The 20853-nt window shown below is 55.3% G+C and overlaps 2 protein-coding genes across 4 annotated transcripts in view; one reads left to right on the top strand and one right to left on the bottom strand.

The window, feature by feature from the left end:
• Positions 1 to 61: 61 nt before the first annotated feature.
• Positions 62 to 14388, top strand: LOC110284581 (bifunctional peptidase and (3S)-lysyl hydroxylase Jmjd7). 3 transcript variants are annotated; one of them, XM_085834546.1, is made up of 25 exons: positions 62 to 142; positions 2672 to 2825; positions 2903 to 3156; positions 3431 to 3487; positions 3922 to 4017; positions 4190 to 4266; positions 7213 to 7285; positions 7535 to 7671; positions 7811 to 7939; positions 8200 to 8240; positions 8414 to 8456; positions 8707 to 8761; positions 9053 to 9183; positions 9403 to 9486; positions 9714 to 9751; positions 10410 to 10545; positions 11207 to 11343; positions 11574 to 11796; positions 11928 to 12045; positions 12340 to 12477; positions 12569 to 12673; positions 12854 to 13033; positions 13175 to 13341; positions 13826 to 14012; positions 14101 to 14388. In XM_085834546.1, exons 1-25 carry the CDS (start codon positions 79 to 81, stop codon positions 14319 to 14321), a joined length of 3045 nt encoding a protein of 1014 aa, XP_085690672.1. In that variant the 5' UTR covers positions 62 to 78; the 3' UTR covers positions 14322 to 14388. The 3 variants fall into 3 exon arrangements, with proteins under 3 accessions (XP_085690672.1, XP_021006006.1, XP_029330473.1); XM_029474613.2 differs by lacking the exons at positions 62 to 142; positions 2672 to 2825; positions 2903 to 3156; ... (1 more) ...; positions 3922 to 4017; positions 4190 to 4266 and adding an exon at positions 4818 to 5080 and having other exon boundaries at positions 7189 to 7285; XM_021150347.2 differs by lacking the exons at positions 7213 to 7285; positions 7535 to 7671; positions 7811 to 7939; ... (14 more) ...; positions 13826 to 14012; positions 14101 to 14388 and adding exons at positions 4456 to 4615; positions 4729 to 5209.
• A 338-nt stretch (positions 14389 to 14726) lies between these two features.
• Positions 14727 to 20853, bottom strand: part of Sptbn5 (spectrin beta, non-erythrocytic 5) — a 43436-nt gene continuing 37309 nt past the window's right edge. Inside the window, 11 exon segments of the mRNA XM_085834545.1 lie at positions 14727 to 14994; positions 17391 to 17473; positions 17578 to 17679; positions 17997 to 18062; positions 18553 to 18657; positions 18762 to 18938; positions 19090 to 19279; positions 19412 to 19637; positions 19840 to 20059; positions 20137 to 20331; positions 20636 to 20840. Coding sequence (XP_085690671.1) covers positions 14982 to 14994; positions 17391 to 17473; positions 17578 to 17679; positions 17997 to 18062; positions 18553 to 18657; positions 18762 to 18938; positions 19090 to 19279; positions 19412 to 19637; positions 19840 to 20059; positions 20137 to 20331; positions 20636 to 20840 — 1582 coding nt within the window. The 3' untranslated portion in view covers positions 14727 to 14981.

Below are 20853 nucleotides of genomic sequence, written 5' to 3'. Positions count from 1 at the left end.
CCTCCTAGAGGGCGGAACCGGGGGCGGGGCTGCGGTCCTGGAGCGGAAATAGGGGCGGGTTCTTGTCGCGCGGGCGTCATGGCGGAGGCCGCTCTGGAGGCAGTTCGGAGGGCATTGCAAGAGTTCCCGGCAGCGGCTCGCGGTGAGTGGACTTTCACAGGCAGCAGCGACCACGCGAGGACAGCGCGGAGGGAGCTTGGGGACCCGGGAACTCAGTGTGCATGAGTGTCCGACCGGTGGCCACACAGTTTCGTGTGTACCCTTCTTTAGCTGGCGGACGCTCCTTAGCTCAGGCTCGCACGCCTGGCTGCCTTCGTGGGGTGCAGTTATAGTTTTCTAGACCCAGCACAGCTCCAGCGGTAGTCATGGTGCCGTTCTCAAAGCCAGCGGGGTGCTGAGTCCCCGTGCTCTGCCTTGCTGCTATACTTTCACCTCAAACATCTCGGATGCTGGTGATTTCTGAGGAGAGAAGCAGGCGACTTCCCTCGTTCATTCAGACTCCAAGCTTTGAGGATTGTAGGCAGCCGCCCAGTTCATCTTGTGTGTTTCGTTTCCTCTTCCTCTGGTCCTCACTACCCCATCATTAAACAAGCTGGAGAGATGGCTAAGTGGGTAGGTAACGCTCTTAAGCACATGATGACCTGGGGTCACATCCCCAGCACTGACAGAAAACACTGCACCGGTGTGGTGATGGTGGACGTCTGATGGGATTCCAGAGGTGGGAGGTAAAGGCAGGCGGACCCCAGGGGCTCCCTGGCCAGCCAGCCTAGCAACTGCTGAGCTCCAGGTTCAGTGACTTTGTCTCAGAAAATAAAGTGGAGAATGGCATACACCTAATGTCAACGACCTCCACACATGCATACACAGGCACACACCACACATGCGCACACCCACACACAGGGAGAGCAATCGATCAAGCACAATTTTGTCAATTTACTCGCTGTGTCACACACAGGTGGTTAGAGCAGTGATTCTCAACCTATGGGGTCGAGACCCCAGAGCAGTCGTATGTCAGATATCCTGAACATCAGACATTTATCTTATGACTCATAACTAGTAAAATCACAGTTATGAAGTAGCAACGAAATGATGTTACAGCCTAGGGTCACCACAACATGAGGAACTGTCTTAAAGGGTAGCGCATTAGGAAGCACTGCCCTGGAGGACGGTTGATGGGTCAGCCAAGCCCTCAGAGGGGGTGTGCCTGCCATGTCCAGGAAGCAGTGAGGACTGAGTTTGGAGCAGACTTTGTGTTTATGTTTATTTTTGTCAGTCAAATTCTTAACAGAATTGCTGGGTCAAAGGAATTGTTTGAAGTTCATTTTGAAGCTTCAGGGGAGAAAAATACCCATCCTCTAAAGGAAATGGTGAGCAAATAAAACTAGCATAACTATAGAAAATCCGAAGGATGGAAAAGGGCAGTTCCAGCTCAGGTGATGGTGGCCTGTGCCTTTAATCCCAGCACTCAGGAGGCAGAAGCAGGAAGATCTCTGTGGTTCCAGGCCAGCCTGGTCTACAGAGGAGTTCCAGGACAACCAGGGCTACACAGAGAAACCCTGTCTCGAAAAACCAAAAAAAAAAAAAAAACCAAACAAACAAAAAAAAGAAACATGAAAAAAATATACAGGGTAGGGTAATGATAAATCTGTGGAGAAAAACTAGGCAAGGAGATAAAGATTGTTCCTAACAAGTGACAGTTTAAAAAGGGATGGTCAGGAGAAGAAGCTTGACATTGGACCCAGAGCACCAGAGGGAAAGCAAAGGTAGTTTTGAGAGACAACAGGTAGAATCAACAGGACTTAAAGACACCCAGGCCCAGGGCTGGATTGGGATGGGGAAAAGCAACAGATACACACTCATACACACACAGGATGGCCTTGAACTTGCTGATCTGATACTCCTGATGCCACCTTCCAGGTGATGGGCTTACAGATGTGAGCCTCCACATCAGTTTAAGGGTTACACAGAGTCACTTAATGTCTCCATAGGTGTCACAGTGCATAAGTGTTGGCCCTAGATGGCCAAGCACGCTGCTGCTGGTCCGTAAGAGCAGAGCTCACTTCAGCCCCTACCTGTCTTCTAGTGTTGTCACTGGGCAGTTGCCTCCCTGCATAGATAGATGATCCGTAAACTTGGTGAGATGGTGGTGGGGTATTCTCAGCCACACTGGCCAGGCCCGGTGCTGGGTCCATTTCAGATGTTCAGTGAACATCACCATTGGAGGCTGTCTTAGGATTTTACTGCTGTGATGAGACACCATGACCACCACAACCCTTATAAAGGACAACATTTAACTGGGGCTGGCTTACAGATTCAGTCTGGAGGCGAGCTGAGGGTTCTACATCTGGATCCTCGAGAAGAGACTGTCACACTGGCCAGACTTGAGCTTATAAAACATCAAAGCCCACCCCTAATGACACACTTCCTCTAACAAGGCCACACCTCCTGTTAGTGCTACTCCCTATTGGCCAAGGATTCACACACATGAATCTGTGGGGTCATCCAGAGCCAGACCCACCCCAGTTAGCCTGTGGCCACCAGCTCAGTGGCCTCCTAGGTCGGCAGTACACCCTTGCTTAGGATGTCCGTCATAGAGGGCTTCTTGTTGCAGTGCGATGGAAGTTGGGTACCACTGATTTCATGCCTCCTCCCCAACCATTTCTTTCTTAAGACCTCAATGTACCTCGTGTTGTGCCCTACCTGGATGAGCCCCCAAGCCCACTCTGCTTCTACCGGGATTGGGTGTGCCCCAACAGGCCCTGCATTATCCGAAATGCTCTGCAGCACTGGCCAGCCCTCCAGAAGTGGTCCCCCTCCTACTTAAGGTAAGGTGTTCCTTGGGAGGTTGGGTGGACCAGTGACCATTAGTAGCAGTCTACAAACCAAGTGTCTGGTTCTTCAGAGCCACAGTGGGCTCCACGGAGGTGAGTGTGGCTGTGACGCCAGATGGTTATGCGGACGCAGTGCGAGGGGACCGCTTTGTGATGCCTGCCGAACGCCGCCTACCCATAAGCCATGTGCTGGATGTGTTGGAGGGTAGGGCCCAGCACCCAGGAGTCCTCTATGTGCAGAAACAGTGTTCCAACCTGCCCACTGAGCTGCCCCAGCTTCTGTCTGACATTGAGTCCCATGTGCCCTGGGCCTCTGAGTCACTGGGTGAGTGGTGGGTAGGAGGCGGGGCATGGATGTGAAGGGGGGAAATAGAGTTCAGCTGGCTTGTTTATTCTCTGCCTTTTGTGTTGATTCTGTGGGGGCAGGTGCCCACCTATCTGCCCGCTCCAGGGCTGCTGTCTCTGCCATACTGGGGTTGTGTTCCCAGTGTCACCTTCCCCCAGACTCGTTGGCACTCTTCTCTCTCACCCATATTTCTGCATAACTGCCCCCCACACGGGTGATTCTCAGCCTGATATTAATTCACTGTGTCCCACAGGGAAGATGCCTGATGCTGTGAACTTCTGGCTGGGTGACGCATCTGCAGTGACATCCTGTAGGTGTGGAGACTTCTCAAGTGGGGAGGGGAGGAGGGAAGAAAGGTGGGCCCCAGAACGAGCACCTCCGATTTCTTTTGGTGTTGTGGGACTAGGAGATCGCAGAGTTTCTCCTGATGGCAGGAGCACTGGGGACAGGGAATACCGTACCTTTTACGTCTCTAGAAGCCTCTGCAGAAGTCAGGTAGATCGGAGAGCAGGGGTCAGGAGATAATGCCCGCCCATTGGTGATCCAGATGAAGGGGAGTCCACATCCAGTTTTTGGTGGCCAAGTTCTGTGATTCTTGCAAGAACCTTGGAATCTCCCCAAGTCTGCTAATCCTGTGTGGGCTTTTCCTTTCTCTGTAGGCTCTGCTGGGGTGTGGGGTGTGGGGCTGAGGACAGTGTGGCCTGCTTCCCTTCACTTAACTCCAGGCCTTCCATGTGTCAACAGTGCACAAGGACCACTATGAGAATCTGTACTGTGTAGTCTCTGGCGAGAAACACTTCTTGTTACATCCACCCAGCGACCGGCCCTTCATCCCTTACAGTAGGTGACATGAACTAAAAGAAGCTGGTAGTCACTGGTGAGGGAAGGGCAGCAAGAGGTCCCTGCCACAGGCCCCAGCCCTCTGGTCTCTGTATGCAGGGAACACTGTGCTGGTCATGGTGGGAGTGCCTGACAGGCTGTTGGCCCCTTGTCTTCCTGACCTTGCCTTCAGATCTCTACACACCAGCAACCTACCAGCTGACCGAAGAGGGCACTTTTAGGGTGGTGGACGAGGAAGCCATGGAAAAGGTGTCTGTCCTGTTCTTGGGCTCTGGGGAGTGGGTAGACCTCTGGGGGAATAGGCACAAAGGGTCGGGGAGGTGGCATCCCACTCCGAAAATCCCTAGGCTGTGATTCTTCAAGCCGAGAGGAGAGGGGACAGAGCTGGAGATTTTGGGGACCTCAGGGCCTGCTCTCAGGCAGCTGCTGTGTCTCTAGGTACCCTGGATCCCACTGGACCCCTTGGCTCCAGACCTGACCCAGTACCCCAGTTACAGCCAGGCACGGGCCCTTCACTGCACAGTGCGGGCGGGTGAGATGCTGTACCTGCCAGCTCTGTGGTTCCACCATGTCCAGCAGTCCCACGGCTGTATTGCTGGTAAGGAGCCCCTGGAGCATCCAGGGGGCAGGGCCTTGTCATGGCCCAACAAGGGATCGGGTTGGGGTGGCTCTGGCTCAGATCTCACATCCAGGTCCCCCTCCTCTCCACAGTGAATTTCTGGTATGACATGGAGTATGACCTCAAGTACAGTTACTTTCAACTGATGGACACCCTCACCAGGGCCACAGGCCTTGACTGAAGAGACCCTCAGACACTGCAGAGGACAGCGGGGATCAATGGGGTCATTTGATTCTGGAGGCAGCCTGGAGTTTGAATATGTCCTGACTGCTGCCCAGGCTCCCGCCTGTGTTGGGATCAGGCATAACAGGAACTTGGAATTTAGTTGGAGGTCCAGGAAATGCCAGGCAGGTCTGGGTGAACGTGCCCAGGAAATTGCCACACAGGTGACAAGGAAGCAAGGATCAGGCACAGCAGTGCCTCTCACCAGTGCTATGACCTTGGGTGAGTCACTGCATGTTAGCATCAGTCCCTTGCCTGTAAAGTGGAGATAATAATGGCTCTGGCTCCCAGAGCTTTGGGAATAGGCATGGGCCAATGTAGAGGAAGCGGTCAATAAAAGGTGACACTTGATACACTTGTTCTCATGTTCCCCGTCACAGTTGCCTTCGGTGGCCTGCTGAGGGCTTGAAGGTTCAGGATGACCCTAACTGGGAGGCCTAAGCCAGATCCACATCTGGGGCTTTTCTTCCCCCAGATCCAGGGAAGCTGGGTCTGGAGCACCGAGGGTGACCCCCTGTTCTATAAATGTAATCAGGAAGGAACAGGAACCGTGTTCCTCCTGAGCTGTTCTCTGAGGAAAGAGTTGATCTCCACCCCTAGACTCCTTTGTCACCCTGCTGAAGAGCAGGGAGAGCCCCTACCCCTGCATGCCAACCCATAGGTCTCATCCCTAGCCACCCAGCTCCAGGGGTGGAGGCAGCCTAGCGTGGCTTTGAAGGGCTGTTTTATGTGAAGGCCACGCCCCTTCAAAATTGTGATGGGGCCTGAGGTACTCTTCTGAGATTGCCCAGGGCTCCCGTTCAGACTGGGTATTCCTGTCGTGCTGGCACTGGGAAGGAGATTGCGAAAGGACCCACCGACAACGTGATCCTCAGCCCCAGCGTTCACTGCTATTTTAGGGGACCACTGTCTACTGTCCTGTTCAACCTCTAACAGCAAGAGGAGAACCCCCTCCTCTCAGTTAGGGCTGGTTGGCTAGCCTAGCTATCAGCAACTGCAGAGAATGGACTTCAGGGAGCCTGTGGCCAACTCCAGGAGGTATCACTGACTCCAGCATTAGCTTAAGGTGTCTCACTTCCTGGGCAGGTGGCTGGGTCAGCAGTGGGCGTGGGGCTTGGGTGGAGCAGAAGAGTCTGTGGGAGGGATCCAAGAGGAATGTGTGGCCAGTTGGCTTACCTTGGCTCTGGGTTTAAAGCTGACAGTTGTTGGTTCTGTGGCCACTACGCCATCATTCCTGTTCCTGTGGACTTGGTCTCATGGCTCTGGTAAGGCTCCATAGAGCACTGGGCTCCCATTTCTGACTTGGCTCCCCATCCAGGGCCTGGTGGCTACTATTTCTAAAGGGAGCTGTGGACTTCTCTTAGCAAAGGGAGGGATACGTCCCAGCTTCAGGACCAGGCAGTAGAAGCCAGAACTGGGATGAAGGTCTGTCCTGGGAATGGGTTCCAGGCAGAATTCCATAGATTTGAACCCTTAGAACTCTGAGGATCTTACCTACTGTTCTGGGAGCCCTAGAAAGTAGCTGCTCCATGCTTCAGACTCGGATGCTTGGTATGTGGGAGCCCCAGGGGTGCCTCAGAGATGAACTTCCTCACCTCTGCCCCTGACTATGTGGCGCTCCCTGTATCTGACCCCTGGTACCTCTCCAGAGATCTGGCTGAAGACCAAAAGGAAGGGCCGAGTGGCACAGGCGTCCTCCACCCTGGCACACTGCCAAGTGTCACAGCTCCAGAAGCACAGGGGGTTGGGAGGAGCTCTCGAGACCCCCATCGGGTCTGGAGGATACCAGTGTGTGGGCGGTCTGGACTGGTAGCTGCCGTCCCAACCCTGCAGCATCCATTTCCAGGATGGGGTAGATGGCATGGGTTTCAGCTCACTCACAGTGCCTAAGCCCCAATGTATTCCTTCCTGTCCCTTGAAGGCTAATCTGACATCTCAGATCAGCCCTAAAGCCTCTTAGTAGGAGTGGGGTGGGATGGTGAGACAGGGGGATAAAAAGACAAAGGATACCATACCCAGAAATGGTGGGTGACACTAACTAGCTTGCCTGTGTTCTGAGCCAAACAGAACCTAGGAAAGTGACCTCAGTTTCCTCTCAGGGCTGGCCATTGTCATAGCTCCCTTCACAGGATATGTGACAAATAAGTAAATGTATGGAGCTGGCACGGTGTTATATAATTATGGGAAGGTGTCATGTAGATGTATCTTGTGTCACTCTGGCATTCTGATGGCTACAGGTGGACCTGGTCCTTTTGGTAGAGAATTAAGCCTTAAGAGTTTGTCCCGACCTCTCCTGTGGCCCTGTCATATTTGACCCCATCTATCTATAGCAAACCCGCCCGGTCTACATGCAGGCAAAGGTGCCGGAGACATGCCTGTTCACTGTACGCGTCCTCCAGGCCAGTGACTTGCCGTGCAAGGACCTAGGTAAGCACACTGCTTTCCTGTCCCTCAGCTAAGCAGGCAGCAGGTGGCCCGCCTCAGAGTGGTTAAGTACCTGTGGGAGGATCTCCAGGAAAGGCCAGGCTGGTCTTGCAGATGGCTGCCGGAGAGACGATCCCAAAAGTGGCAGAGGGCTCAGTCCTATGGACATGAAGTCTCGGGGAGAAGGAAGTGGACTCTGGCAGCCTGGGAAATTCCTTGATCATACCCGACACATGTTCCTCCTTCCTGCAGTAACCTCCTCTGACTGCTATGTGACTCTTAAGCTGCCCACGGCCTCCAGCCACACGCTCCAGACACGCACGGTCAAGAACAGCCGAAACCCTGTCTGGAATCAGACCTTCCACTTCCGGATCCATAGGCAGCTCAAGGTAGGCCAGGCATCAAGTCTGGCCCTGTCCTTGTCCCTGTGCTCCACTGTCACACGTGTCTCCTAGTCTGCCATTCCCTGCCACGTTTACCTCTCAGCCATCTCATTCCTGTAGCTGCCTCTCTTTGTGCCTCTTCCAGAATGTTATGGAACTGAAAGTCTTTGACCATGACCTGGTGACCAAAGATGACCCAGTGTTGTCAGTGCTGTTTGACGTGGGGACTCTGCAAATTGGGACTCAGCGCCAGAGCTTCTCCTTGGGTACTCAGGTAAAGCTCAGGAAAGTAGGGGTTCCCAGTGCTGGAGATGGAGCTTCGGAACCTCCCCTGCTCCAGGGAGGCCCAGGAATCTCAAGTGACTTCACCAAGGAGCAGTCCTGTCTCCAACTGCTTTCTCACCTGGTCAGAAGTCCAGGGAGTGTAGACAGAGTGACCTGGAAAGGGACAGTTGCACTTCCCCACTACGAAGGCCTCGGCAGCCTCCCCGCCCGTCTGGTTTGCCAGTCCCTCTGATTTGCTTCTCTTCCCAGGAGAAAGGGTGCTTGGAAGTTGAGTTTCGGCTACAGACTCTGTAAGTTGGTCTTGGAGCGGGGGTGGGGGTGGGGATGGGGGTAGGGTTGGTGAGTGGCAGTGGAAAGCCCCTTTCTTTGGAGGGGCAGTGCCAGCTCACCAAGGCTAGCACCCCTCCCTGGTAGAGGAGGAGTGCCTGGCCTCTTGCAGAGAGTCACTGGGGCCTCTTTCCAGGACAGACTGTGAGGAACAGCTCATCAGCAATGGCATCCTGGTGGTGAGTGAGGAACCCAGGGCTCCCCCTAATAGCTCATCCCTCATGCTGTCTGCTGTTCTTCAAGGCCTGATGCAGGTCCACACAGTCTGCATCATGTAGGCCGAGTTGGGGGCCTTGGCATGCATGTTCCCCAAGAGAGTACATCTCAAGTCAATGCTTAGTGACTAAGGGTGATGAAAGAATATTCTGGGAACAGGGACCAGAAGCCCACAATGTACAGCTTGTGCCTAAGGGGATCTCTTGACTGTAGGCCCGAGAACTCTCCTGCTTGCACGTTGAACTGAAGAGGACAGGAGACCCAAAGAGTGAGTTCTGTCCTCTGCAGGCAGCCCTTCTGCCCTTCTTCTGTTTCTTCTCCTCTTCTGAGGGGGTAAACTTGTTATACTGGCTGCTTTAGGTCCCAAAGGCAGGGCCAAAGGTTGGGAGGTAAGCTTATGCCGGGGCTCCCCTGGGAGGCAAGCTCATGGGGGGGCCTCCCCTGGGCTCCATCTCTCCGGAGATCTGGACCATGTCAGAGACAGATTTCCCTGCAGACTTGATAAGGCATTCCGTGGACAGATCCCGTCCTGAGTTTTGGTTCTGGTTCCTGTTTTTAGGGTCAGAGCGCAAAGTTCAACTTGTGGTTGCTGGGGCCTGTGAGGGCCCACAGGATGCCTCTGCGGGCACTGGATCTTTCCACTTCCATTATCCAGCCTGCTGGGAACAAGAGCTGAATGTTCATCTGCAGGTGCTGTGACTTGCTCCCAGGGCCCTAGGGCCACAGCCTCTCTTGTCTCAGCCTGAGCTGTTCTCCCCCTGCCCCGCCCCCTCATACTGCTCCTGTCTGTCAGGTCACATGGGCCTTTGTTCCTTTCCCTGCTGGTCTTCTGTCCCTGCCACAGGGAGTTAGTTGGTGGGGTCTTAGCAAAGAAAGAAGTCATGACTCCTTTCTCTCCCTGTCCCTAAGGATGACCCCCATGAGCAGCTGAAGGTGCCACTACGAACTCTACCCTCCTCGCAGCTGGTGAGACTTGTCTTCCCCACATCCCAGGTACATCTGGTCATCAAGAGAAGCTGGGTTTATGCACAGGGCTGCTGCTGGCCCTGGTCTGCAAGAAGCCTCCTTCAGGCCATGCCTGAGGCGATCAGTGGGTGCAAGGGTGGACCCTGTGAAAGTGCTTGGGGCCCAAGGGTTCATGGGGATGTTCTGGGGTACACCGAGGCCACAGTGGGGTGGAGGTACCCAGCCTTTCTCATTAAGGTACTCATGGTTTCCAGGAGCCACTGATGAGGCTGGAACTCAAGAAGGAAGAAGGGTAAGATCCTGTCTGGGGAACAGGAGGGCAGGCTAGCACCCAGGCAGGGTGGTCCGTCGGCCAGGAGGATGAGGGGGAGACGGAGATGCAGCACCTCCTGAGCGCATAGGGCTTTGCATCAGGGGCTTCAGCATGGACAGGCTGTTCTTAGTGTCCGCGCTTGGATTGGCTACAGTGTCATCCTGCCCAGTACATCATCCTGGGAAACTGAGGGTCAGTGTCTTATCTAGATAAGCAGGCAGGAGGGGAGGACCCTGCCCAAGGCTGAGGCAGAGCGAGCACACCGAGAAGGGGGAGGGATGCCTCTTGGTGTGGATGCTGTTGAGGAGTTGCCATCTTGGGATAGCGGTTCTTTGTCACAAATCCATGGAGGCAGTGGCCGTCTCTGCCCTGTCGTCATTTTTTGGAGATGTGGGTGAGGGGGAGATTTGACTTGGAGATGGAGCTCAGCCCCGGACCCTGGACGCACCCAGTCCCAACATCTGTTTTCCCACAATCACGTGGTGCGTGGTTCTGGGTTCCCATTCCTCCCCTCCCTCCAGAGCAAGTAATGGTGAGGACTGAGAAGGGAGTAGGGAGAGCAAGGAAGGGTCTGGCTGGTGAAGCCAACCAGTTTCCTTTCCTGTAACTTGCTTCTGGGTCTCTTCCTTCTCCCCAGACCAAAGGAGCTGGCTGTGCGGCTGGGCTGTGGGCCCTGCCCCGAGGAGCAGGCCTTCCTAAGCAAGAGGAAGCAGGTGGTGGCTGCCGCGCTGAAAAAGGCCTTACAGCTGGACCAAGACCTGCACGAGGATGAGGTCTGAGGGTTGAGTATGGCTGGGTGGAGTGTTTGCCAGGCTTGCTTGGTCCCAGGGCTCGGTGCTGGGACGGTTGTGCAAGCTGGTGCCCACTCAGGCTTGTCACTGGCAAGCCCTGCTGCTCCGTTCCTCTTCCTCAATGTTGTCAGAGTGATAGGTGAGGTGCCTGCTACTCACAGATGGGAGTTTCCACATAGGCTGCCCTGCCTTCCCTGTTTCTTGGTCCCCCACCTGACTGATGAGTAAGGTAGACTCACTAGTACAAGGAGGGTCTCTTGGCTCAGAATAGTCCTCAGAGGTTCAGACCAGCCTCAGCTGTCTCCTAGAGAATAAATTCCAGCACTGGAGAGCAGGACCTTTGGGAGACTTTTGAAGGAGCCTTGGGGCTTCCAGAAAGTGATCCCAGCTGGCCAATAGGCTTATGGGCTGCCAATAGGCAATAAAGCCTGGCTCGTTAGGCTGTTCTTCCTGGAGCCCTGATGTTTGAAACAGCAAGCCCTTTGGAAGGCTGCTTCTGACTAGATTTTTAACAGGGGTAACTCAGAGTCAGTCCAAGACTCAGTCACATGCTGACCGACCGTCCCCTTGACTATCATGCTCTCTTCCCGTGTAGCTTTCTCCACCCCTCAGGCCCTTTTTGAACCTGGCTTTCCTCTTCCAGATCCCAGTGATTGCCGTGATGGCCACTGGCGGTGGGATCCGGGCGATGACGTCTTTGTATGGGCAGCTGGCCGGCCTGCAGGAGCTTGGCCTTCTCGACTGCATCTCCTATATCACGGGGGCTTCAGGATCCACCTGGTGGGTTGGTTGTGGGCAGAGTGCTGGAGGTTGCCGTTGGCTGGTGGGGTCGGGGAAGGGAATGTAGTGGGAAAGAATTCCTAGGCCCCATGGGCCCCTGAGCCAACCGCATGGACTGGGAAAAATGCTGGTAGAAGGGCACAGGGTGCTCCTGGGAACAAGGAGGTGCCAGCCAGAGGCGGGCCTTTAGTGATGCCATTCCCCAACTCCTATGTTTTTCCTTTCCTCAGGGCGCTGGCCAACCTCTATGAGGACCCAGAGTGGTCACAGAAGGACCTGGCAGGGCCCACTGAGGTGCTGAAGACCCAGGTGACAAAGAGCAAGCTGGGTGCGTTGGCCCCCAGCCAACTTTGGCGGTACCGGCAAGAGCTGGCTGAGCGTGCTCGCCTGGGCCACCCGACCTGCTTCACCAACTTGTGGGCTCTCATTAATGAGGCCTTGCTGCACGACAAGGTAGGGAGACGGGTGGGCCCCGGGGTGGTAAAGCTAAGGCAAAGCCACTTGGAGGTGGGCCCTTCCCTAGGTGACATGGGAATGACGCCCAGCATCGGGAAACTGGGCTTAGGCCGAGCTCTCTCCCACAGCCCCATGAACACAAACTCTCAGATCAACGAGAGGCCCTGAGTCGAGGCCAGAACCCTCTGCCTATCTATTGTGCCCTCAACAGCAAGGAGCAGGGCCTGAGTACCTTTGACTTTGGTGGTGAGTGGCTTCAGAACTGGGACCTATACTCTTGTGGGTGGTAGAGTACAGTGTAATTAGTCCTGTGTATAAAGAGGTGAATCTGATGTTCCCTTCTCCTGGTCCAAGTACTGAAAGCCATCACCCCACCAGCTCTCTCTTATACCCTTGGATTTGGGAAAGGGGCCTTAGCCCCGTGCTTGTAACAAGACCTGAGAGCCTCCTGGCTCTCAGACTACCCTGAAGTCAAGTCCCTGGTGGGAGTCTGGGTGCCCAGGTCGCTGGCCTGCATGACTGAGGTGACTGTCTTCACAGAGTGGTGCGAGTTCTCTCCATATGAAGTCGGCTTCCCCAAGTATGGAGCCTTCATCTCCTCCGAGCTCTTTGGCTCTGAGTTCTTCATGGGGCGGCTGGTGAAGCAGCTTCCCGAGTCCCGCATCTGCTTCCTGGAAGGTGAGGAAGGCCCTCACCTACGCCTCAACCAGAGGGCAGGTGGGCTCAGTGGAACAGCAGGTGAGGACCTCACTTGTCACCCCTTTCTCAGGCATCTGGAGCAATCTCTTTGCGGCCAGCCTGCAAGACAGCTTGTACTGGTCCTCAGAACCCAGCCAGTTCTGGGACCGCTGGGCACAGGATCAGGCCAACCTGGGTAGGTGCTTGGGCTTCTCTGTAGGAAAGAGGTGGGCACGTCAGGTGGGAGTATCCGAGGCACATGGCCCTCAACTGCTTCCCTTCCCCCATGGTCACCACGGAGACTGGGATGAAGGATCAGAGGCCTCCTTTCCCTAAGGTCACCCTCATGGCCTCGCCCCTTCTCTTGCCCATGCAGACAAAGAGCAGGTTCCCCATCTGAAGATAGCAGAACCACCAACAATGGCTGGCAGGATCGCCGAGCTCTTCACTGACCTCCTGACAAAGCGTCCCCTCGCCCACGCCACCCACAACTTCACGCGCGGCCTCCATTTCCACAAGGACTATTTCCAGAACTCTCACTTCTCTGCCTGGAAAGGTATCTGCTCAGTCCTGGCTCTCCTGTTCCTTCAGCCTTAGGAAACACGTGGCAGGCTGGTGGGGACCAGAACCGGGGACAGTCTCTGTGGGTCTGAACCCACAGTGAGAGTGCTGCTTCCCCCACCCCAAACCTTTGCAGCTTCCAAACTGGACAGGCTCCCCAACCAGCTGACACCCGCTGAGCCCCACCTCTGCCTCCTGGATGTTGGCTATTTCATCAATACTAGCTGCCCACCCCTCCTGCAGCCAACACGGGATGTGGACCTCATCTTGTCACTGGACTACAACCTCTACGGAGCCTTTCAGGTGGCAGGGGTGGTGGGCCATGCAGGTTACCCTGTCTTCTGGGTCCCTGATGGGATCTGCTTTATTTAGGGTCTGGTATCTGACCCGGGTTCCATTAGTGGGTAAAATGTGGCACTATGTGCCATGGATGCTGGATTCTGTCAGCATTCCCCTACGGGAAAGTTAACTCTGCCCTGGGGGTGGGGAGCTGAGTTCCTGGTCTGCTCCTCCATCTTGTACCATGGTTCTCTTTGCTGTGCCTGAACCCTGCAGAGGTCCTGGTAAACCTGTCGTTTCTCTATGGCTCCCGGGAGGAGTCTGACTCCTGCTTTCAGAGGGTTGTTGGCTACTAACTCAGGAGGGCCTGGGACTCTGGGTCCACTGGAGTCTCCGAGTTGGTGTTTGCACACCAGGTCCTGTGTGTCCCAGTGAAGGGCCTTGTGTAGTCAGCCTTGTGTTGAGCACACTGGGAAGCCCTCTAATGCCCCCTCTGCCTGCCCAGCAGCAGCTGCAGCTTCTGAGCCGGTTCTGCCAGGAGCAGGGCATCCCTTTCCCATCCATCTCACCCAGCCCCGAGGAGCAGCGCCAGCCTCAGGAGTGCCATCTGTTCTGTGACCCAGCCCAGCCCGAAGCCCCAGCTGTGCTGCACTTCCCTTTGGTCAATGACTCCTTCCAAGACTACTCTGCCCCTGGTGAGAGTTTGCTTGGTCACTTCTCTCCCAGCCTTGCCTCAGTGCTGGTGACCCCAGGCCTCCTGCCCAAACTGCCCTCTTCCCACAGGGGTGCCACGGACATCGGAGGAGAAGGCAGCTGGGGAGGTGAATCTGTCTTCTTCCGACTCCCCATACCACTACACAAAAGTGACCTACAGCCAGGAAGATGTGGACAAGCTGTTACGGCTGACACATTACAACGTCTGCAACAACCAGGATCGGCTGCGGGAGGCCATGCACCAGGCCGTGCAACGGCGGAGAAAGCGCAAACAGTTTAGGCCCGAGTGACAGCTGAGCTAGCCTGGCTGGGCTCCTGCCTGGGTCACTCTTGGTCTTCAACTCCTTTCCCCTTCCACTCCCAGTTCAAGACCAGTATCACCAAGTGCTCCAGAGACTCTGGAGACTCTGATGTCCAGGCACAGCTCCACAAAGATGTGTGTCTGGGACCTCTACAGGTGACACTAATGTGTCAGCAGCCCTGTCACAGAGTCTAGGCTGGAAGCTGCAAGCAGAGGTGCTATGGCCATCATGCATGGATGGACTTGGGGCTCGTTAGAGACGGGACACTGTGACATGGAACATTATACATATTACAGGGGTGCTTATAAACGGGAGGTGCTTGTGGCACTGTCCCAAGATTATCTGCTGTACCAGGCTGTTACTTCCACTCTGAAAGCAGGTCCCTTCCCAAGAGGCCACGAGTGTGGACGTTCCGGTCCTGTCCCAGGTTGTCATCTTTGCCCAGAGATCTTGCAATGAAGTCATGGTTCATCTCAGGCATAGCCAGTGACTCATGACATCAGTGTTGCTTGTCCTCTGACAGGAGCTGTGTTCTCCACACTGGTTCTGAGCAGCCCTGGGGAGGGGACCTCTGGGTCAGTAGTCGAGTGGTCCCCAGATGTGTCTCCACTGGTAGCCCCGAGGATTGGTGTTAGCTGAGGATTCATCTCAAGGTTTAGACCTGTAGGGAGAACAGAGATTAGGAACCGACCACCACAGAACCCTCCCTAAACATGATGTCTAGTCCTCTCCCTCCCTGAACATCCCTCCTGCTCCTAGCTGAGGTGTGAGCAGGTACTAGAGGCTCTGAGATGAGTAGGGTGTAACAACTTTGATTCTCATGACCCAGCAAGTTCTGTCAGCCAGGCAAGTGTTTGTCCCGGCACCATCAGAAGCCACTATGAGCTGGACCTGGTGGCATAGGTCTCTAATCCCAGCTACGCAGGAGACTGAGTCAGGAAGAGTACAAGTTCAAAGCCAGCCTGGGCTACAGGAGTGAGTTCAAGGCCACAATTTAGCTGTCAAGTAAAAGATAACTAAGGGGGGCTGGAGAGATGGCTCAGTGGTTAAGAGCACTGGCTGGCTCACAACCATCTGTAATGGGATCTGATGCCCTCTTCTGGTGTGTCTGAAAATAGCAACAATGTACTCATGCATAAAATAAATCAATCTTAAAAGGTTAAATCTCAGTGGTAAAGTACACGCCCTCAGGTCACTCCCAGGACCACCAGAAACTGGTGTGTCTAGTACAAGTCCTGTTCCTCCTCCTGTGCATCAGATCAAGCTGGAGCTCTGGAGGCTTGCAGAGGGAGGCTGCGCCAGAGACCGTAGCTGTGGCTGTCACCATGGCCATCACCTGTTACAGCATGAGGGCCTTCAGGCACACAGCTGAGTGCCAGCCTAGATGTATATGACAGATGTATTTGACTGGACCTGGGGACTGGTGTTGGGTGTATGTGTGTGTGGGGGGGGGGAGGTATTCACATCCTCTTCTAGATGCCCCAAGTACCCCAGTTCTTAGAGGGCCCGAAGCCCCTTGGCTTGGAGATAGGAAAGGCATGGCTGAGGTGGCTGAGCATGAAGCCAGGATCCACACGAGGCTGAGCATGCCAAAGGAGAGCCTGTGTTCAGTCTGCCTAATCCCTTAGCCTTTATACTTCTTGCCATTGTCCTGGGCATGCTGATACCTTGACCCTGTATCCCCCTGGAATCAGGGAAAGAGACAAGACAGGATGGAGCTAGAGAGCAGAGGCGCTGTCTCATGTCTCAGAGAGCAAGGAAAGAAGTTTGAGAGTGAGGACTTGGGGCAGACAATCCAGGGAAGCATCTAGGGGTGTGTGGTCACCCAGAGAGACTCTTGACTGGGGGGATGGCCAGAGCAGTAACGGCATGTGGACCTTCTGGGGGGTAGGTGTAGAAGGTGAGGAGCTGAGGGGGCTGGAGAGAGCCCCTGTGATAGCATGTTCTTGCCTGGAGTCTATGGGGAAGGGAGCCTGTCACCTTAGAGTGCAGGTGTGATGGCTTCCAGCTTTCTGAGGGGTGGGAGCAAGGGTCTCCCGTGTGGGGGTCTCACCAGCCCACTCAACAGAGTGGGCCTTGAGTCCTGGCATCTTGGGATAAAGAGAAAAACCCATTCCACCAGTATCCCACTCGAATTCAGTGTCTGTGCTCTCAGCTGGGAGCCTGGCCTTGGGTTCTAGGCTGTAGAACCAGAGGGTAAGGTTCATGCTGTCTAAGATGACCCCTTCCTAGAAGCTGTGTCCCTGGCTCAGGGACTAAGGGGCATGCCGAGTCAAGCCCTTGTCTGCCTTTCTACTCTGGTGCTACAATGTGGGTGAGTGCTCAGCACTTCCAAGCAGACTCCTTGAGAGCTCAGTGCAGGGAGGTGGAAAAATCCAGGGTCCCTTTGGGATTCTGAAAAGAAGGTGGGAACAAGGGGAGGTGATGACAGTGAGGGAGGAAGCTAGGACCAAGGAACAGGGAGGAACTGAACCACCACCACCACCATCATGCCACAGAGAGCCTAGCAGACTCATGAGGCAGGTACAAATGGCAAAGGGTGTGTTCTGCACATTCTTTCTGCACATAGGCCTGGGCGTGGCCACAGTCTAGACCAATCAAGACAGCATTTAGAGTTAACACAGTCCCTGGCTGGAAGGGGTGGGGCGGAGGTAGGGAGTTGGTACAGACTCCAAAGGGGACCGGACAGGAAAATCTTTACCTCTGCTACTGATTATCTGTGTCTGGCGAGTTTTTAAGGCACTCAGAGTAGTAAGTTCTTTGAGAAAAGCCGCAAGGCTCACTTTCTAGAGGTATGGGCTGTAAAAGCTCATAGTTCTGTAAGGTACAATAACACTGGGAACCTGGGCCCCAGCAGCCCCTCCTTCCTTCCCCTCCAGCCCACCTGCCATGCTACTCAAGGCTGGCTGCCAGCCTGCAGCCTGCTTTTCAGACAGCACTGCAAACAGAACTCAGCGATGCTCAGCCTGCCTTCTAAACTGACCTGTCAGCTTCATGCTGGACCTCTGCCTACAGCCCCAGCCAAACTTGCTGTCAGGACAGGCCTATAAACCTCACCTTGGGAAGAAAGTCTGCCTTCTGTCCTCCAGCCTCTCACATTCAGTCTCCTCAGGTACAAAGGGGGACACGTTAGCCAGTTCCTGGGGAGCAATGAGGTGCAGGGATCACAGGGGCCCCCGGCTTTTCCCTATGGGAGCTATCTTCTATCCCCCTGAGAGGCTTCTAATTGCCTGAGGGCTCTTACCCCAGTGCCACTTGGCACTTCTGCCTTCCTCATATCTGAGAACAGGCTCGAGGCTTCCCTTGCCAAGATCCCATGGCTGCTGGTCGGGAAGCTGGTACTAGGCTGTGGGGAAGACAGGGAAAAGGGCCCCAAGCCAGGCCTCAGACTCTTCCAGGAAAAGTACTGCTCACAGTTTTCACCGGAAAGAGGAAACAAGGGTGGGCTCAGACAGGACAACCGAGAGGTTGGGAGTTCTTGACCTGGCAACCAAAGCAGGTAGGGGTAAGCCCCTTCTCTTCCCCTTTCCTCTTCTGTCGGTAGAAACTATTGCCTTCTCTGAGACCACCCAGGAAGTTACGCAGGAGTCTACCAGAAGCCACAGTGGCAGGCCTGGATGGTTGCTGAATATGGGATTGCCTGTAGTCAGAGCTAGCACGCACCTGCCTCCCTTCTGTGGGGGGCTGCTGTTCCACAGATGCCTCCGTGATATGACCATCCTTTGCCTCCTGAAAATACAAGATGGGGGCCCAGATGTCAGAAGGGAGACACCCACTCCTCCTTTCTAGTCCCCCACCCCAAGCACTCCTGGCCCCTGGGCCTGCTCCAGAGTGTGGACCCTGGATACCTGTGCCCCTGTGACCTGGCTACATGCTCCAGGGAGATAATGGTAGTCCGATGAGGCTACCATGCTACAGTTCCTTCCTCTCAGCCAGATGTGCAGCTAAGGCCTAGTGTTCAAACACGAGTCCTCCCACTCAGAGTGCTGTCCTTCTATGATCATGCTTCAGCTCTGAAGTAAACCATCCCTCCTCATGCATCCATGGGAACCCTGGGTGACAGGGTTGGTGGCTTTCCCAAAGGAGAAGCCTTGAGGAAGACTCCACAAGGCCTTGCTGCCCTAAGGAGCCCGAACTTGTAGATTGACCAACTGTCCCCCCCAACACCCCTCGTGCCTCTTCTCAGTATCTCCAGCCTCCCCTCCTCCAGCCCTTGAACCTCTGTTATCGTCTGAAGCTGAATGAATGTCTCCTCGTGGGCCACCAGCAGCTTTTCTAAGCCCTCGTGTCTGTAGAGCAGGCGTTCCACTTCCAACACCGAGTGCTGAGAGAAATGCGTTCCGTTCTGGGGTGCTGGCTCTCCTTGCCCCTCCAGGCTTAGCCCCAAGGGTCAGGGAACCGAGAATATCAGGGTCTGCCTCCCCTTACCCCACAGCTGGGGTCCAGCAGCAGGCGCTCCCAGGAGGCCAGCCAAGCCTCAGCCAGCTCCAGCCTCTGCCGCAGCTGTTGCAGACTCCGGGTCTGCTCCGAGCGTTGTCCACACAGGGCCCAGGCTACCTGAAGCTCCTGCAGATGTCTTTCCAGCTCCTGCATACACTCTGCCACCTGCGGGAAGGGTGCCATGAAAGCCTGGGCAGAGCTCCCACCCACCAGGGCAGGCAGGAGAGCCAAGCCAACAAGGATCTCGGCCTGCCTCAACCTCCCTAGGGCTGCTAGCCCCTCTAGGAGCGGGGCTCCTCCCGTCCTCTGCTCACACCTCCGGGGACAGGAAGTGGCCGTTGTCCAGCAGCTGCTGCCCTTCGTGCCGTATGGTCTGGGCTTGAAGGCAGCGTTCCTGAATCTCTTGCTCCAGCGCCTCGTGCTGCTCAAGGAACTGCTTGGCCCCCACCACATCCCCAGCCTGCTTCTCCGACGAAAGGAGCTCCTGCATCTCCTGAGCCCACGCTCTGCCAGGCAGGGAAAGAGAGCTACTAGCAGAGCTGGCAAGGCAGCTTGGGGACAGTGGCAAGAAGTGCTACCCGCTCCCTGAAACATCAGGATAGGGCAGAGCTGAGCTAACAGTATGGCCCCCTACTTACAGCAATTCCCGGCAGCTCCCAAGAAAGGTGTGGCCCTGGGTAGCCTGCAACAGCTTCTGGCTCCATTCCTGGACTTTGGCCTCCAGGTTGGTCCAGGCCCCCTGCACCTTGGTGAGCCACTCACTAAGACTCCCCTGAGCCACAGGGTAGAGCTGGCCGAGCCGATGGGCCTCCATCTGCACTCTTGACACCTCTTTTTCAATAGCCCTCAGTTCGCTCTGCAACCAGAACATGATGCTACACTGGCATGCTCCGCATTAGTAGCCCCTGGCCTGTGGAAACCCCTCTAACAAGTTCTGCTTAAAACCTGTTCCAAGTCCCTTGGCCCAGAAGAAAGTGGTTGGATACCCTGGAGAAGTGGCTCAGGGGCAGGACCCAGGCAAGGCCATTGCCAGTCATCTCTGATGAGGGACTGAGGCACACAGGGCTTCTGCTGGCGGAGTGGGGTTGGGCTGAGTAGCTTCTGTCAGGCAAGGCCTTTACCTGCAGGCGCCTATGCTGCTGCTGCTGCTGCAGAAGGGGCTGTGAAGGTGGCAGGCTGTGGACTTGGAATGCTTCCTCCAGCAGGTTAGTCTTCTCCTGTATCCATCTCTGCAGCTCTGAGGCAGCCTGCTCAAAGCTCCGGAGATCGCAGGCTGCTGCTAGGTTCTGAGAAAGAATGAGGGGGAACCTGCTGGAGGCTGTACTGTGTTCCACAGCCCCATACCCCTTGAGACGTGGCCTACCTCTGTACGGACTTTGATTGCCTTGTTCAGCCTCTCCCAAGTGGCCTGGACGCGACACTTCTGAGCTTGAATCTGGGGGTAGAACCTGGGTGCTCCTCTTTCTAGGGAAGCCATCCGCTCCCTCAGGGTCTGCATCTTGGCCTGGCCCAGGCTCTGGACTTCTCTGTTGAAAGCCCCAACCATGTCTTCCAGCACCTAGGAGGGGTAAGGCCAGGGGCTGCAGACCTTTGACTGGCAGCCTTGGAAGCTCAGTAGGAGCCTGGTAAGGCCAGGGACTGCAGACCTTTGACTGGCAGCCTTGGAAGCTCAGTAGGAGCCTGGCAGTACCAGTGGCCCCAACATCACTCAACCTTAGAGTTCTAGAACTGCATGCAGCCTCTTCCAGTGACACCCCTCCAGAATCCTTGTTCACCACTCAGAATCTCCCATTCTCAAACATGTTCTCCTTACCTAAGGAAGCCTAACCCCTGTTCTCTGGGTCTACCGAGGACTAACCCACCTTGATGCCTGCTAGATCCTGTCCATAGTCCTGAGACTCAGCGATGGTCAGCTTGGTGGTCAGCCAGGCATCCAGGAGCAAGGCCTCTTGCTCCAGCTGGTATAGGTGCAGCTGTTCACGCAGCGCTTCCCCCCTGCTTTCTGCTCTCTGCAGCAGCCGTGCATGGGCCTCTCTCACAGCCTGCAGCTGGGCCAGCACCCTAGGACTATGACAGGAAG

The sequence above is a fragment of the Mus caroli genome, unplaced genomic scaffold (genome assembly GCF_978045245.1).
Source record: "Mus caroli unplaced genomic scaffold, Mus_caroli_1 scaffold_2, whole genome shotgun sequence".
In the NCBI taxonomy this organism is placed as follows: Eukaryota; Metazoa; Chordata; class Mammalia; order Rodentia; family Muridae; genus Mus; species Mus caroli.
The sequence above is the reverse complement of the archived record's forward strand: the minus strand, read 5'-3'. Positions and strand labels throughout refer to the sequence as shown.